Genomic DNA, 19,215 nt, shown 5'->3' on the forward strand with positions numbered 1-19,215 from the left:
ATGTATTTCAGAAACTCTACATAAAAGGAAAAGTTGGATTTCTCCTTGGGAAATAAAGAATCAGGGAGAAGAAGAAAAAAGAACTAGATGTATCAAAAGATCTGGGTTCAAATGCTGGCTTTGCTACTTCCTGGGTCTAAGACTTTGGCCAGTCATTTTACCTCTGAGAACCTCAGTCTCCTCGTCTATAAAATGAAGCAGTAGGGTCAGATGGTTTCCAAGGTACACAGAGTTAAATCTGATTATCCTAAATGTATGCTGGCATGAAGATATGGTCCCTGAATGCTAAGACTTTGGCCATTCTGATGCCTTTAAAAGGTGGGAAAATCTGTAATACTTCTAAAGACCACTGCTCTTTTCAGAGTTCCCCTTACCTCACTCAGCATCTTCCTTTGGAGGCCCCTGTTTGGGAAGAACTCCCAACCGTTCCTCCAAGCAAGGCTCCCTTTGTCCCCCTTTTGTCTCACTCTACTTGGGAATGGAGGAAATGGGAGGGAAGATGGGAAAAGCTATCCTCATAAAAATGTTCTCCCTTACCTTGTCCAGAGCCTAACTCAGATTCTATAATTTTACAGCCTCAGAATCCTTTGACATAAAAAGATATACACATGGAAAGAAACATTAACACTTTCAACAATGACCTTTTCAATGAGACAGTGGAAAAACACAACCTATTAGCATTCAGTGCTCCATCTGCATCCAAGAATAATGGAAGAAATGTGTTCTCTACCACTCCACCTCCTCCCCAAAGCCCTGCACCTGGTTTCCCTGCTCATGACCCCGAGTCTCAGGAGACACCAGTGAGAGAAGTCCAACAACACCTTACCTGTGGATCCAACAGACGACCGGCATCAGGATACAAATAAAACTTGATGCCAGAGGCAGCTCCAGGAAGGGTGATTCCACGTATTAACAGCACAAGAAGCATGAGAAAGGGGAATGTAGCTGTGAAGTATACAACCTTGAAATAGAAAAGAGCAAGGAAATTATGAGGTACCCTTGACTTTTGTTCTTTGTATCTCCCCACCCTTCCCCTGAGATGAGTTTGCCCATCTCTCACGTTCATTTATCTTGTTTCGCTTCCAGATTTGTGAGTACGTACTCCCAAAGGCATGCACACACACACACACACACACACACACACACACACACAGAATCCAAAGAACCAAAGAATGTCAGAGCTGGAAGGGACCTTAAGACATACAATTGCAGAGCTATGAAGGCCATTTTTAATTGTCATATGAAATCGGGGGGAAAAAGTCCCTCTACCAATAGAGATGGGCAACTCTTATAATTTTAAACAGAGTTCCCAGAGTTCCCTGAGCACTGAAGAGTCACACACAACTAATATATATGTGTCTGGGGCAGGACCTCAACCTACATCCTTCTGACTCAAAGACCAATGAGTCTGATTCCATTGACTCAGCTCTGTCACTGATCTGGAAGGGACCTTAGAACAAAGAACAGTAGAGTTGAAAAGGACCTCAGGGATCCTCTGGTCTAAGCTCTTCATTGTTATCAGGAAAATAAGGAAAAGAGGCAGTTGCACAACCAGTTAATGGCACAATATGACCTTTAGTTCAAGTTTCTTGATTTCATTAAACTGGAATTTTGAGTAAAGAAGGTTTTGGTTTTAGTTTTTAGAAAGATCATTTAAGAGAAAAAGTTTATAAAAGAAATTCAAAATAATTTTTAAAAATCTCACTAGCTTTCAGGAGAAGCCCTGGAGCCAAGATATTTTCATATCTTATTTTATATGTAAGTGGCCTTCTAGCCCAGGCTACTCTCTGATAGAAAATACTGCTATTGTCTACCTGTCCAAGTGGTCATCTAATCTCTCCTAGAAGACTTTCTTTGTGGGTGAGCCTACTAACCTTGCTCCCTAATTCTAGGTAGCTCATTCCACTTATGGACTACTAACCGTGTTAGCACTCTCAATCTTCCCTTAGGCAGGCAGGGAAGGGGACAGAGCCTTGGACCTGGAGGCAGGAAGATGAGTTCAAATACAGCCTCAAGGTGTGTGACTCTAGGCAAGTCACTTAACCTATGTAAAGATGATATAAATGGTTGACTATGAAGTGGGAAAAGGCTCCAAGAGGTATTCAGGTATGCTTTTTATCTTGATTAACTACAAAGGAAGGCGTTATTTGATTGGGTAGTTGTTGCCCTGCCATTCTCAAAGAACTGATGTTACTTTACTCATGGTTTGACTCCGTCCTTGTGGTCTCACCCATGGTTCATCTTGTTTCTCCACTGGTTTGGGGTAGAGAGAAAACTACAATGCAAACTGAATGCTAAACACTGGGGTAACTTCTGGTTACTTTTGCCTGATTCTGCACAGACTGTAATGGAGGAAAAGTCCCTAGATGCCTCACTGTGCCTATGTTAACTGGCCAATTATAGAGCTCCTGCCTACATAATTAGAGCAACTTATCAAATCCCTGCTAGGATCAAACACAAGTTTAATCCCTCTATCATTCTACAAGCTTCAAATACCTGAAATAGGTGTCATCTCGTCACCCCATCCCTCCTCTTCTCCTGACTGAATATTCCCATGTCCATCAACCAATGTCTTTGTTACTTATTTCTCCACCATCCTGGCCACTCTTCTCTGTGTAGAATGATATGAAAGGCCTCCTTTTCCATGTCTTTGGAAATATTAAGAAATAATGCTAAAGGCTAATTCTAGATTCATACCTCTTCTTCCCTTAATAAGAAGGGTGAATTCAAGAGGTCTTTTCTTAAGGAAGTGGATTAAGGGTGGAAGCTAAACGTGGGCCACAGTATGCCTTATCTTGTCTAAACTGTTGCCTTCCCCTACCCTTGAAGTAATTGGGTTTATTGACCCAACTAAGGGCAATAGATTTTCTTATCTCTTTTCCTCTCCTAAAAGAATTCCTATACCTTGTGCCCCCACCCACCCACTTCTCCTTTAAGAAAAGATCATATTTATAATGATCCCTAGGAAGAAATTCCTTAAAAGGGAGAACTAGAAAGAGCTGGATATTGCTATAGGCAATTATTGCAAAATCCTTAAACTGAGTTTCAACATATTATGATTTTTCTTGTTTCTATACCTCAAATTCTCATGGGCAGAGTAATAGATCTCAGGGCATCAGGAAACTCCAGTTTGGATCTCTCTCTCAAGCTAGAAATGGGATATTAATATTAAACTAGATAAAATTTGTTTCTGGCAGGCCCTTGTTTTGTGGTCAAGTCATTTCCACTCATGTATGATTCCTCATGATCCCATTTGGAGGATTCTTGGGCAAGATCCTGGGGAGGTTTGCTATTTCCTTTTCCAGCTCACTTTACAAATGAGCAAACTAAGGCAAACAGGGTGAAATGACTTGCCCAGAGTTACGCAGCTAGTAAGTATTTGAGGTCAGATTTGAACTCAGGGAGATGAGTTTTCCTGACTCCAGACTCCACTATCCACTGTGCCACCTCGATGCCCTAAATCCTTAGTATGGTATTAATATTGTTTTCCTTTTATATCTATATATATTGTACCTTTTTGACATCCTTCCCAAAATTCAGTTCCTAACTGTTTGTCCAATACTCTAAGCTTTTAAAAATCTACCGTCTACCCTCGACCATGAGAATGCATGTTCCAAATGAGAGCAGTCCCACGAGGCAGGCAGAGAGGGTATTATTAGTTCCATTTTACAGATTTGAGGAAATGGCACCCCAAGGAGTTTAAATGGTGTGGCCAAGGTCATATAGTTAGTTTATAGTGGAGCTCAGATTAGAACCCAGGTCTCCTGAGACCCTGTGTAGGATCAGCGTCTAGCAGAAAGATTCCACTTCACAGCTGATTAAGCAGCAATGTGGAAATTTTATACCAATTTCCAACAAGTAATGAGACTAAGAGAAGTGTTTTGTCAGCCCTGAATTAACCCCTTCAATGCCAGAGGATCCTTAAGTCTATCTCCATTAACTGAGCACTTTGTTTAATTGAGCCAGGATTATTCATATAATCATATTATAATTCATATCCCATTTATTTGCATATCATTGAATCTTAGCTTCCAGTTGATTTTAAGTTCTTTGAGGGCAGAGGCACATTTTGTTAATCCTTAGCACTGAAACTAAAAACTAGAAGCTGAGTATCTATTAAAAGAATATCAAGATTTATTTTAAACAATTCACCATCTATCTGCTCTGACTTTTGGCTATGTGTCCAATGACATAACCCAGACTCATGAAAAAAAACCCACAAACTTGACCAGGCTAATAAGACTGGAAGACTGATTCTCCCTCTAAATGATCTGGGGCAGCTGAGTGGCTCTGTGTATTGAGAGCCAGGGCTAAAGATAGGAGATCCTGGGTTCAAATCTTGCATCAGACACTTCCTAGGTGTGTGACCGTGGGCAAGTCACTTAACCCCCATTGCCTAGCCCTTACTGCTCTTCTGCCTTAAAATCATAACTTAATGGTGATTCTAAGACAAAAGGTAGGGGTTAAAAATAAATAAATAATGATGATGATCTGAGACCCAACACTAATCTGGTGCTTTGCCCAAAAATGTTGGTCCAATTTCAGTGCCCAACAACTCCCTGACACATAAATTTGGAGACCTTCAGATCAAATCAAAAGATTCCTATTAACATCTATTAACTTGCATGAGGTAACAACATTTGTGGTTGTTTCAGTCGTGCCCAAGTCTCTGACTCCATTTGGGGCTTTCTTGGCAAATCCTAGAGTAGTTTGCCATCTCCTCCTCTAGCTCATTTCACAGATGAGACAGAGTGAAGTGTCAAACTGCTAATAAGTGTCTGAGGCTAGATTTGAACTCAGAAAGTTGAAACTTCCTGATTCCAAGCCCAGAGCTCTATCCAATGGGTCACTTAGTTGTCTCAGTCACTCACTTCCCCATCAATCTAATATCATTCAACAGGCAGCCTGGTCAGGTGAAAAGATAGTGAATTGAGAGTCAGGAGACCTCAGCTTCCATCTCAACTTAGTCTTTAACTCTCAACATGACCACCACAAACAAAACACTTCATCTCTCTGGCCCCCAGAGTCCTCACTTATAAGAGGAAGGGTTTAGATAATATGGTCTTCTAGCCTTTCCAGCTTTAAAATCCTCTAACTCTCCAACATTCTGGTCTAATAGTTACTTCACCCACTGCATAGCTTTCTGCAGTCTCCATCTTTGAATATGGCACCACCACTACAATCTCTTGCCCACCTCTCCTTGCTAAAAATCCTGCCCTTTCTTTAGAGCCCAGTTCAGCTTTTATTGCATGAAGCTTTGCCTGAGGATAGCAGGAGAAAGTGTTCTCTTTCCTCTCTAACTTCACAGAGCCCCTTATTGGCCCCTGCCTCAAGCTTACTTCTTTTTCCTTGGATGGTGTAGGAAATGCCACCATGTCTACTTTTTACAAAATTTCCAGTTCTCTAAGATTCCCCCCCCCCCCACAACCCTTATCTTCTGTCTTAGCATCAACATGAAGTAATGGTTCCAAGGCAGAAGAGCGGTAAGGGCTAGGCAACGGGGGTTAAGTGACTTGCCCAGGGTCACACAGCTAGGAAGTGTCTGAACCCGGGATCTCCCATCTCTAGGCTTGGCTCTTTTGTCCACTGGGCCACCTAGCTGTTCCTCCCTAAAGTTTCAATAGTTCTAAAGTGCTTCCCATACAACAATCCTGGGAAACATGGTAGCTTAGCTGTACATTATTACTGCCGTACAGATAATAAGCAGTGTGAATAGTGGGTTAGGGATCTTTGGATTCAGGAAGAGATAGATTTAGGTCCCACCTTGTGGTCAAAGACAAGCTGCTTAGTGCCTTGGACAATGGGCTGTGACTTAAGTTCTAGATAGACCAGAAGGGACTTCAGACCCATCTAGCCCAACTTCCTCATTTTAGAGTTGAAGAAACAGAGACCCAGGAGATAAAAGACTTGGCTAAGGTCATACAATGATGTCCCTAGGAGGACTCACTCAATCAGGAGTTCCCCACACTGATAAAACCATGGGTTTGGAGTAAACAAATCGAAACAAACAGAAAACAAAGTCAAAAACAACTTCTAGATGAGGAAACAAGGAGTACAATAACTTGGCCACATTCACACAGACGGTGACAGACCAAGGAGTTAAACCCAGGACTCCAGACTCCAACTTTAGGGTTCTTACTATACCACTATGCTAGGATTTGCTGAATAAATAAATGAGTTTAAAAAAAAAACACATAAAAACAAATGAATAAAAACCAATGGGGCCTCTGTGTGGCATAGACTAAATGATCTCTAGGGGTAATCAAATTCTATGGACCCATTCTTCTTGGACTTTGGGGGGTCTTCCACAATGCCCTGAGGGGTGGCTGGGGTGTCTTGCATCAACATATGAAATGCTTGAGAGAAAAATAATCAAACAAAAGTCCCCCTAAAGCCTCTCCCCCTCCTCCCTTCCAGAGGACAAGCTTCCCTGTCTCCATCAGTCCAGCCCCATCCCAGGAACCCTGGAGACATGTAGACTGCCCAAGACAATAGCTGAAGGCCATGAATGAAATCCTCAGAAGCTGCTGGGCAGGCACTTCAAAGCCTCCATGGGCTACAGGGCTCCCACTATTGTGGCAGCAAGCCCTTGTTTGTAGCAAAAGGATTTTATGTCTGGAGTAGGGGGTGGTGGTGATCACGGTTATTGTTTCTGGAGGCACGAGGGGGATAGAGGGCTTGTTTTTTGTTGTGTTGTGTTTGTGTATGTGTGTGTGCTGAAACTGGAATTAAACAGGCTCCCCCTTTGTAATTATATCCCCGTCGCCTCATTTAAAATATATTTTTGTTTTGTAAAATTTGCTGATCAGGAGAGAATGCTCTTGAGATTCACTCTCCTGCTTTTTAAATATGTCCTCGGGGAGTCGTGCCAGGAGAAGCGAAGGCCAGGGGCGCCACAAAACTGGTGGCGTAAAGCCCATCAGGCCTTTTCACAGGGCATGGTATTTTTCCGTTCTATCAACCAATCCTTCATGGTTCTCTTAAGTCTTTAGAATTGAAATACACGTGGCCAACCGAAGAGGGAACTGTACAGGGCTAGCTTTTACCGTGGTAATGTGGGCAGGAAAGAACACTTGTGTTGGGAGTCATAAGACGGCCAGTGACTAACTATGGGATTAGTTGGGTAAGTAAATCACAGGAGTATTACAGACATTTGGAATTAGAAGGGATCTAAGAGGTCACCTGTTGCTATCACCTCATTTTACAGGACAAGAAACAGGTTCCCAGAAAGGAAATCATTTGCTAATCATCAATATAATGGAAAACCCAGGGCTAGAACCCAAATCTCTTGGCTATTAGTCACCATGTGATCTTTCCCAGTTATCTGGTGTAAAATGGAGAGGGGATTGGGATAAATCAAAGATTCTTGGCATGGGACCCACAAGGAACTATGATCGGGGGAAATGCATCTTTATCTTCTGAAATTTCACTTGCTCTAATTATTTTGCAACATGATTCTGAGAAGGAGAGTTCATAGGCTTCACCAGAGGGATCTAAGACACAGAAAAAATGAAAAATAATATAGTTGGGGGCAGCCGGGTGGCTCAGTAGATTGAGAGCCAACCCTAGAGATGGGAGAACCTGGGTTCAAATCTGGTCTCAGATACTTCCTAGCTGGGTGATCCTGGGCAAGTCACGTAGCCCCCATTGCCTAGCTTTTACTGCTCTTCTACCTTGGAACCAATACACAGTATTGATCCTGAGACAGAAGGTAGGGGTTCAAAGTAGTAATAATAATAATAATAATAATGTGAAGACCCCTTCAGCTAGAAGGGCTTTTTTCAATCTGAAGATTCTATGAATTATGAAGACTTGTTACTCTTTCTATTCTAGAAGTCCTCTACCAATTGACTGTGGGATTCAGGGTGGGTCACTTGCCTACTCTGGGTCTCCCTCATGCCTATCTGTAAAATGAGAGGGTTGGAGCAGATGGTTTTTAAGGAAGCACCTGCCACGTCTAAAAATCCGTGTTCTATGGCCCAGTGCCAAACACACAACTGCCAAGCTCCAGAGTAGAGCCCCGAAAACAGATAAAATATAATTGGGAAATGTTTAACAGAATAAATAAAAATCCAATATAATGTTCTTTGTGGTTTCCTATATCAGCCTGCAGGGATCCCGCCTACGAGTTGACATGAATGTTCTAAGGCCCTTTCCATGCCTAGCATTATGGCTTCTGAGGCCACTTCTCCCTCTAACATTTCCGTTCTCCAGGCCTACTCCTGCTCCAATATCCTCTGTCCTAAAGTTTTAAGATTTAAATTTTCTGTATTCTAACGTCTCTCCAAGGGACCTCATTCTAGTCTCCAAAGTCCCTCTAGCTCTAACTTTCTCCAGTCTAATGTTCCTTTGAGCTATATATAATATTCTATAGTCTAAGGACGTTTTCTTTCTTTGACCTCTTGTATCTGTTCCAAGTAACTGTGATACCATAACAGACATTCCTGTTGAATTGCCAGTGTGCATTGGTGAAGGAAGGTTCCATGCCAGGAGTTCCCTGCATTGACCAATTCCAAGTCTAAGGGTGGGAGGTGGGACCAGAAGAGAAAGTCCAGCCACTATCACAGTCAGTAACCTTTTGCATTCTTTTCACTTCCATTAAAAACCCAGAAAAGTCTTTAGGGTGAGAGAAGAAACAAGTTAGTCAAACACATTCTTTTGTGTATAGGTAGTCACAAAGTCAAACCACACCCTAGTTTCTGAAGCACAGGTTGCCAAAAGGTGAGGTAAGGAAGGATTGTGGGAAGGGACTAGGGAACCACCAACTCACACCAGTAAGGGGCAGCAAAGTCTAGTGACTTACCTTTTCCCTCATTCGTTCCCTACTCTTGGGGTGGCTTGACCAGAGTTTGCCATCAGAATTTTTAGGTGGGGGACTTTCTGAGCATGCTGGCTCAGGTAAGGAGCATGGGACTTGGCACCAGAATACCTGGGTCTAAGTCCAAGCTCTACTATCACCTAGTAGGGGCAAACACATCATTTCCTGCCCCCAGCACCTCCTGATCCTTATCTGCCATGGGAAGATCAGAATAATATCCGTCCTAACAACTCTTTTGAATGGGAGCTCAGTGGATTGTGAGCCAGGCTCAGAGATGGGAGGCCCTGGGTTCCAATATGGACTCAGACACTCCCAAGCTCTGAGACCCTAGCTAAGTCACTTAACCCCCATTGCCTAGTCCTTATCGTTCTGGGTTGGAATCAATACACAGTATTGATTCTAAATAAGAAAGTGAGGTTTTTCATTAAAAATAAGTAAATAAAGTAGAGACACAAGCTATTATTAGTAAGTGATTTGCCTAAGAACTAGACAGTAGGACAATGATGACTAGAACCCATGTCTCCTGACTTCTCAGTCAGTATACTTTCCTCTGCACTTGATTGGCCCCTCCAAGGAGGCCCTTGAAAGTGCCATCAGCTGCATGCCAAAGCAAGCATTCGCCTGGGGCAGAGGTTTGTTGTTTGACTTCTTTGGTCAATTCAGACACTGCCTAACTTGGTCTTAGTCCTTCAGTTCTTCCCCTGGAGCATGGAGGAAATGAAACCAGCTCCGACTGTTGTATGGTAGAAAGAGCCCTAACCCTGGAATAAGGGAACCTTGGTTCAAATCTTTGACCCTTAATACCTTTGTGACTCTGGGCAAGCTATGTAAACAGCTTGGGTCTCTGTTTCTTCATCTGCAAAATTAGATCATCTAAATGGTCTCTGAGGTCCCCATCAGCACTGGAATAAAGATTCCCTACAGATCTGAGAAAATCTGGAAGATGGTTGAGGCCCCCCACAATCAAAAGATTTTATAAGGAAATGCAGCTCCAGTAGTAGTGGGCACCTCTGTCCTGGGCTATTACAACGGCCTCCTAATTGGTCGCTCCCTTTCCATTCTCTCTCTTCTCGAATCCCTTCCTGTACAGATTGCTAAAAGAATCTTCCTAAGGGATACATACGGTGGACAAGATCTTCATCTACACTGGTTTCTGGGCAGTGGCCAAGTCTGGCCAAGTGGCCTGAAGCTGGAGAGTTTAGGACTAGCCAGTGAAAGGCTCATTTCTTTGAACAGTGAAGGAATTGTGCATTGCCTTCCTCCTCACACAGTCCATTTTAGGGGAGAGACCTCCTACGCTCTCTGCAGAACTGAATGGCCAGGTTGATGTCTTCAAAAGAACACCAGAACAAAGAAGGACCTATTGGAATCCGACTGCAGAGCAGAGGATCCCATCTTTCACTTCATTTCCTTCATGAGTTTTTTGTTATATGTGTGATAGATCTTCTGCCATGGCACGGGGAATATGGAACTACGTTTTGCATGAAGACACTGACCATTTACCACCTGGGGAGGTGGGGAGGTGGAGGGAGAGAACCTGAATTGCAAAATGTCAGGAAACAATTGGGAAAAAATTGGTTTTACATCAAATTGGAAAAAATAAAATTTTAATGTTAAAAAAAAAAGAATCTTCCTAAGGCAAGGATGATTAGGCAACAGCACTCTCCTGTTCAAGAAAACTTTCAGTGGCTCCCTAGTGCTTCTAGGATCAAATGAAAATTCATCAGCCTGGTGTTTAAAGCCCTCTAAGTTACTTTGCATAGGCTATCTCCCATTTCTGGAATGCCCTCTCAGCACCTTAACATCTGTAGCATGCTGAGCAAATCACAAGTCAGGTGCAAGTCCCAGTTGAAGCCTTTTCTGAGTCTCTTTTTCAACTACAACAACCCTGCTTTCTGACCTAGTAACAACTCTAAGTCAGAAGGGCAAGAGCTAGATAAACAGGGTTAAGTGCTTTGTGCAGAGTCACACAGCTAGGAAGTTTCTGCATCCAGTTTCGAACCCAGGACCTTCTGATTCCAGATCTGGTGCTCTATCCACTGAGCCACCAGTTACCCAGGTTCTCCCAAGTTTTTAATGTTTTCTTCTTTTTTCAAAGTAATAATAATAATGATAACATTTATCTATCACCTCCTATGTGCCAAACACTGTTAAACACTGCAAATATTACCTCATTTACCCTGGGAGATTGGTGTTATTTTTGTCTCCAAAACTGAGGCAGAAATTGAGTGACTTGCTTAGGGTCACCTGCTGAGTAAGTATCTGAGATCAAATCTGATCTCCCATCCTCCTGACTCTAGGCTCAGAGCTGTTATCATCTAGTTGCTTCTTACCATGTACTTACTTATCTGTGGGTAACACAATCTCAGTAGGTGAGAGTTGTAAGGAACTCCCAGAAGTCATTTAATACAACTCATTCCCAGTAAGACTCCCCACTATAACATAGACCCCAATCTTGCCCCTACTTAAAGATCCCAAGGGGGAAGGGGAAGCGCCACCTCTGGAGGCAGCTCATTCTACTTCGGACAGTTCCTTGGATCCCTCTGGCTCAGTGAAAGTCCCTGGAGAGCAGGAACTACTTTTGTCTTAGAATCCATAAGCACTTAGCACGTATGCTTACAACTTCATAAATGCTGATTGGGTCAATTGAATTGTGACCTGAAGGAAGCCCAGTGAATTTGCAGAGTATCACACGAAACACTTCCCCCTTTTTACAAAGAGAAAACTGAGCCCCAATGATGTTAGGAGCCAGCTTGCCTTGGTAGTAAAAAAGCACAGGCAAGTTCCAACTATGACAGTTTACTAATTCTCAGACCTGGAGTCACCGAAAGCCTCTGAGCCTCGGTTTCCTGAGAATTAAAATGAAGATAACGATACAGTGTCTACTCTGCTCACAGTTGTAAGAGAAGTTGATACATAAATGTAATTCTAGTGTTATTCTTATTACTCTTATCATTATGGCTAAAATTGACCCAAATTGGGAAAGTAAGACAGTCAAGGCAGGACTAGAATCCTCTAATGTACAGATCCCAGAACTGACACTGGATTTCTGACCCCAAACAAACAACACACAACAAATGTCCTCCCAGATCGTGCATTTTCTGAGCTTCAGAATTTCTAGCTCATTTTCTGGCTACAGTTAAAAGCACAGGACAATCAGTTTGTATCTGATGCACAAATCACATAGTGTGCTATGGTCTTTCTATCCTAACTTCAGAGATTGAGAGTTGGAAGAGACCTTAGAGGCCATCTAATCCATCCCCCCGCCCCATTGTATAGGTAGGTAAGGTTAAGGGAAATGCAGTAATGGAATACTACCCAGACACCAGAACTCTTGATTCCCAGGCCTGGGCTTTGCTTACTATCCTGTACAATCAGTTTCTCAAAATCTGACTTTTCAAGAGCCATGTTGCCACCACATAATACCAGGATGAGTCTCGATCTTGAATTGAGAAATGCCTATTTGCTGAATACCTGTGAGGCATAGTAGACAAGTCAAGATTGATTCCAACATCTAGCCTGACATCTTTCAGCCTGTCTAGAGATCTCAAAGAACAGAAAGTGTGCTTTAAGGCCAGTTTTATAGAGAATTTACCATTTCTGGAGACAGAAGATCTAGCATGTTGACCAAATGGCAATAGGGAAGAGAAATGATTGTTCTCTGAGTGCAAGAAAATCCAAAGAACTCTGCCCATATTTGTATTGGCCATGCTCTGCATAGGCCAAAGCAAAGTTATTGTTCTATTTTCCCTGAAGTTAACATGTATGTGAGAGCCACACTCTTACCTCTGGGAGACTAGAATAGAAAATGGTCCAAGGATGGTACAGGGGAGAGAACACTGGACCAGGAGCCTTGAGATCCAATTTTGGTTCTAATTGTGGTATAAGATCACCCACTTTGAATAGTGATTACTATCCATCCTGTCTAGCATTTGACTTGTTTTTTCTTATATTCTCATCTAGATCATAAGCTCCATGAAGGAAGAATATCCTATCCTTCTTTTTAATCCTTCTGAGCATCTAGCCCATGGCCAGACAGAAGTACATGTTTCATGAATAATTTTTGTTTGTTTGTTTTTCTACTCGGTAAATCTAAGAACACAGGGAGAACAGTATTTTGGTCAAGGATTATGGCACATCAACCACCAAGCAAGAATCAAAATCAGGTACTTTAAAAAGAAGTATTTTAATACCCCTTAACTACACTACCAGAATTTTGTAGAGAAAATCTGGGGGCCTAGAGAACATATGTTCTTAATAATAAGAACATGTCTTATTAGAAAGTGAGCACTCCATCACAAGATATGATCAAGCAGAGATTGGGTAACCTCTTGGTTATCAGAGCAATTTAAGCTAGAGGTTATTGTCAAGATTCACTAGCCAAACTCACTCATTTTGCTCAAAGATAAGGAAACTGAGGCATAAAGTTGTTAAGTGTTGTTTTCAAAGAAGACAAATTTTCAACCAGGTCTTTCGATTCCAGAGAAAGTCCAATGTATCTTCTATATCTTATTTACTCTCCTGGAGGAATGAAGGGGATTCCTTTATCTAAAAAAATCTAGAGGTTCTCTGCAGCCATGAGTCTAGGAATGTGAAGCCAGGTGCTCTGAAACATGGTGCTTCCATGGACACCCTCTAGCAATCTGACAAATCCAATGGAACCCTTCTTGGAATCAGTTTTATATAATTAAACAAAATGCTAAATTTCAGTTTGAGGATAATGAAGACAAAGAGGTCACTTTTTGTTCATCCTAGTTCACAGACATCTGTTCAGAACTATGATCTATGAAATATAATAGATGGAATCTATTCAGAGATCCATTCTGGTTAAGAAGCCCAATTCTCCATCCTTGCCTCTCTAAACCTGCCAGAGCATTTGGAGTGACAGGTCTGTCTAGACTGGCCCACATTTTATGTGATCTGTGGGACACTAGACTTACCCTGAGCCATCCCCTGCCCCCTCCTTCAGAAATCGTTCTAGAAAATTGACCCTTAGGAATATTAAAGGCTTTTTATTCTCATTCAGTCCCCCATAAATGTGCAAATGCTCCAGGGAGAAGAAATACTAAGGGAGAGCAACTGCTAAGTAGCAGATGAACAAACACCCCCCTCCATTGTGGGGGGAATCAATGAACAATTTATTTCCTACTATGTGCCAGACACTGTGCTAAAGCTCTGCAGAAAGAGACACCAGTATGATTCGTAGGAAAGGAGTCCTCACTGAAAAGGAAAGAGGGAGAACACCAAAAACAGGTCACTCTTAATAAAAATAAAATAAAATAAACCTACCTTCCATCTTAGAATCAGTACTATGTATTGGTTCCAAGGCAGAAGAGTAGTAAAGCCTAGGCAAAGGGGGTTAAGTGACTTGACTAGGGTCACACATCTAGGAAGTATTTCAAGTCACCAGTCCTGCAGAGTAATGTGCAAAGCTACCTCCCTAACATTACAATTGGAGAGGCCTCAATCTATGTGACAAGGAGAAAGTTGGCTTAAAATGACTCTTCTCAATGATCTTCTCTAAAGATTGGTTTAATAAAGGTATGGGGGGTGAATTAGGAGGCAATATGAGGAACCCCAACCAACAAAACCAACATAGAATACAAAAATGACTTACTTTCCCAGTTGACTTGATTCCTTTCCAAATGCAGAAGAAACAAATGATCCAGACCAAGAGGAGGCAGAGGGCCAGGTCCCACTTCAAGTGGCCAATATGGTCAATTCCCTTGGACAAGTTCAACACATTGCGCCTTTAAAGTGTGAGACAGAAAAAGAAAAAAAAAGAGACGGAAAAATCAGTTCAATTCCTTGGTCAGCTGGGAACATAGTGGGGCATCTGGGACCAGATGAGAGATATTTGGAGTTTGTGTCTGCTGAGCCTCTGAGCCCACCCATGTTATCCTGCATACACCTTTGAATCTGCTCATCCATCTAGGTCCTATGCTCCCCTGGTGGACTTTAAGATCCCTGAAGGCAGGAAGTTTGTGCTTCTCATTTTTATGCTGACCTCCTTCCTAGCATACTGCCATAATTATAGTAGGCTTTACATGTTTGTTGAATTCATCTATGCAGCCTACATAAATGTTTAAGCTGGCAGAGACCTTGGAGGACATCCAGTTCCACCCTCTTATTTTATAGATGGGTTTAAGCCCAGAGAAGGGAAAGGACTTGGCATACAACAGCTTAACTAAATGAGGTCTAAAGTCTCTTCCTGCTCTAAAATTTGAAGTTTGGGATCCAAGTATTAGGGCTCAGATATGAAGAGGGGGAAAACCCCAAACATGCCATACCACTTCAATCTTATCTATTTTAAAAAACCTCACCTTCTGTCTTATAATCACTTTGAAGTATCAGTCCCAAGACAGAAGAGTAGTAAGGGCTAGGCAATGAGGGTTAAGTGACTTGCCCTGGATCACACAGCTACAGAGTATCTGAAGCCAGATTTGAACCCAGGCTCGCCCATCTTCAGGCATGGTTCTTTATCCATTGATCAACTAGCTATCCCAATCTGAGCTACTTTTTGGCAGAGTTATTTGATAGTGTAATTGAATATGGCAGATGGTTGGAATTAAGTTTTAGCAAAGCTTTTGGTGAAGTCTTTCCAGTTTTGCTAGTGGGAAAGACAGAATGACATGGACTCAGTGAGAGTATTGATTGGAGGACTAGACTCAAAACTACAGAGACCTCCAGTGCTATGGCACAGGGATGTGTGTTTAGCCCTTGGATGGCTAACATTTTTTATCAATGATTTGGATTAAGATGGAATTAGCATACTTTTCCAAAACAGCATACCTTGGCGATATCACAGATTCAGTTCCAGACCACCACAATGAATCAAATATTGCAATAAAGGGAGGCACACAAACTTTTTTCCAATGCCTATCAAAATTTATGTTTCAATTATGCATACCTAATTTATCTATCACCTAATTATTTATTGCCCTAAATGTGCTTTTAATTTCCTTTAATAACATTTCCTTTGCATTCCCAACTCAGCTAAGTGTTTGATGCACGAGGCCTAGCTTTCAGCTTTAGACATACCTTCATCACTAAGCTCAATCGCTCCTAGCTTTGGATTTAAAGAGAGAGACATGTGACTCTTTCAGCTAGAGGCTATTGTAGGATCATTAATAGGCCTGATTTCAATATTGTTGTGTCTTAGAGAACAGAGAGGCCTGAGGAGAGGGAGAGAAGCAGGGCTACAAACAGCTGGTCAGTGGAAGTCAGAACACATACAACATTCATCCATTAAGTCTGCCATCTTATATAATATGGCACAGTTTGGAGTACCCCAAAACAATTATAATTGGCAACATCACAGAGCGATGATCACAGATTACTGTAACAGATATAATAATGAACAAGTGTGAAATATTGAATTACCAAAATGTGCCCCAGAGACATGATGTCAGAACATGCCATTGGGAAAATGGTGCCAATGGACTTGTTCAACACGAAGTTGTCACAAAACTCCAATTTTGTAAAATCACAATAAAGCACAATAAAATGACATTTTGTATGGAGACAGCTATTATGCTGGAAGATGGGATGCAAAAATATATTAGCAGTTGGACATGAAGGAAGTTGAGATGGGTAGATTACTTGAGTTCTGGAGTTCAGAGTCTACACTAAGGTCTGGCATCTCTAAGGGAAGCACCACCTCCCTCCCTGCCCTGCTCAGCACCCTGGAGAGGACCACCAGGCTGGTCTGCCTCAAGAGATGTCAGCACGTTAAAGCTTCTATGATCCTCACTGTTAGGAGCAGAGATGGGAGTGGCTGCTGTACTTCCAGGTTGAGAGATAGGACACTGGGTCAATTCTAATCAGATAAAATGTAATAGGAATAAATGTTTAAAATCTTACCCGTAGGAGTTTTTTTAAAAACCCTTACTTTCTCTCTAAAACTAAATATTGATTCTAAGGCAGAAGAGTGGTAAGGGCTAATTAACTGGGGTTAAGTGACTCACATGGGTAAGTTTTTGGAGTTTTTAAAATTTTGTTCTAAGGACCCACCCAGCTCAGACATTGGTGTTCTTTTTTATTTTTTTAAACCCTTACTCTCTATCTTGGTAACAACTTTAAGACAGAAGGGCCAGGGCGAGGCAAACAGGGTTTAAGTGATTTGCCCAGGGTCATACCACTAGGAAATGCCTGAGGCCAGACTTGAACCCAGGTCCTCCCATCTCCAGACCTGGCACTCTATCCACACTAAGCCACCCAGCTGCTGTTTTGCATGATAACACACATATTACCCAGATTGAATTGCAGGAGAGGAAAAGGAAGGGAGGGAGAAAGATAAGTTTGATCATATTAATATAGAAAAACTTGTGCGGAAATTTGTTATTACATGTAATTGGTAAAAATAAAATTAAAATGTAAAAAGGACATTTGAGATGAAGGAGGTATGGCTGGACAGCAGTTTGTCTGAAAAAAATAGCAGGGGGGGTGGATAATGGAACACACATTCAATGAGTAAATAGTCATGTGTCAACCATCAAAGCCCGATGCAATATTAAGGGGCATGGAGAGGGTCAGGGAAGAGATAGTTCAATTGTTTCCTGCCCTTCTCAGAACACATATAAAGTACTCTTTTCAATTCTGGGTCTTTTATGTTAGGAAAGACATTAAAAAACAAACCAGTGTCCTGAGGTTAAATAGAGCTTGACTTCACAAGCAGATGACTGAGAACTGGATGAAGGAACTGAGGCTGGAAAGGATTTTAGGAGTGGAGAGGGTAGGCATAAGCTAACCCTCTTTGGGTATCTGAAGTTTTGTGCTTAGAAGACTAAGAAGAATTGTACTGCTTGGTATAGAGGGCAGAACTATGAGAAATGGTTAGTAGTCAAAAGGAGGCAGAGTTCGGCTCCATATGAGGAAACAACTTACTAATGATTGGAGCTGTCCAAAGTGGAATGGACTGCCTAGAGAGGTAGTTGTGTATCTCTCTTTATAGTTCTCTATAGTTCTTCAGGCAAAGGCCAGGAACACTGTGGGAATTCTTAGTTAAGTACAGGTAGGATTAGATGACCTTGGAGGTCCCCATCACTTCTGAAAGTCTGAATTTAAGGATCCTGACACCTACTCCAGTGGCGCCCATTACTAGAATTTAGGGATCCTGACAACTACTCCAGTACTCTAAAACAAATACACAATTTCTTTTTAAACATTAAAATAGGTAAAAATTTAAAGTTTGCAAAAGAATGTGAAAACCAGCAGAGGACACACAAAGGCTAGAAATGTTAAAACTGACCTACATGTAGCCTACGATCAAATACTTAACCCAAATTTTACAATAAGCTACTATAAACACTCTATAAAAGAAAAAGACAAATTCAGGCTTCTTCTCTGGCACAAAGGGAGGGCCAAAAAATTTTACACAGATTTTCCAGATCATGAGGGTGCAGTATCCAGACCCCCTGAGATATGGAGGGGATACCCATGTTATTCTCTGTGCATCAACTTTTCCACTTAAATCTCCTTCACGCACAAGTGTTTTTGTGCACACTCATCTACATCACAGATGAAAGCGTACAAAGACAATTGTCATCCTCGGTTACCGAGAGACTACTACTATATACTACAATGAGGGCCCTTGATCCTTAGAGTTATAAGGAACCCATACCATACCATGGATGGTTAGGATTCCTCCTACTTGGTTTCATTCAGATTCTCAGGGAAAACGAATGAAAATATTGAGTAGCCAAAGAATCATTAACACCACATAAAGACTTTTTTTAAAAAAGCCTTTTAACTAGGCAGTTTATCCTTCACCTTCCTTATTTCCCGAATGTTTTCTCTTTCATCTTGGCTTCCTATGCTGCCCTCGTTCCATCTGGGACATAGCTCAAGTACCCTCTACTATATAAAGCCTTTCCTAATCCCTGCACCCGTTATTAATATTCTCTATCCTGAAATTACTTTTATTTCTAAAAGTACATATTGTCCTACCTCAAGTAGAAAAGTCAATTCCTTTAAGGTCAGGGGCTGTTTTCATTTTTGGCTTTGTATCCTCAGCACCTAAACCAGTGTCTGGCACTTATAATTGTTCTTTGAATAAAACAGAATTGAAAATGTCAGCACGAACATCCGCGCTGGAAGAGGCCTTGGAAGTCACCTGTTTTTATGCCCTCCTTTTATAGTGGGAAGGCTCAAAGAAGGGAAGGAAGTAGCTTGTCCAAGATCACACAGGTAAATAAATAGTGGAGCTAGGGTTAGGAACCAAGTCTTCTAAACCCAGGCTCCCTTCTACTATCCCATACTGCTCCTTCCTGGCATGCAGCCCTTATAAAAAAGAATCTTCCAAGATGTGTTTCTCTGAAAAACAAACAAAGAAAAACAACCCAAGCACACACAAGTTGCAACCCACCTAAAAACCAATATGCTTTGAGGTTGTTGGC

The 19,215-nt window shown here is 41.7% G+C and overlaps 1 protein-coding gene across 5 annotated transcripts in view; it reads right to left on the minus strand.

Annotated features, from left to right (window-relative positions):
• The window catches only part of SLC6A6 (solute carrier family 6 member 6), a 147,815-nt gene that overhangs the window by 29,531 nt on the left and 99,069 nt on the right, over window positions 1–19,215 (minus strand). For all 5 annotated transcript variants that reach the window (XM_056804704.1, XM_007500277.3, XM_007500275.3 and 2 more), the window contains 2 exons: window positions 14,436–14,568; window positions 827–961 (listed from right to left, as the gene is read on the minus strand). In XM_056804704.1, coding sequence (XP_056660682.1) covers window positions 827–961; window positions 14,436–14,568 — 268 coding nt within the window. The remainder of the gene's footprint in view (window positions 1–826; window positions 962–14,435; window positions 14,569–19,215) is intronic.

Source organism: Monodelphis domestica, chromosome 7 (assembly GCF_027887165.1).
Source record: "Monodelphis domestica isolate mMonDom1 chromosome 7, mMonDom1.pri, whole genome shotgun sequence".
In the NCBI taxonomy this organism is placed as follows: Eukaryota; Metazoa; Chordata; class Mammalia; order Didelphimorphia; family Didelphidae; genus Monodelphis; species Monodelphis domestica.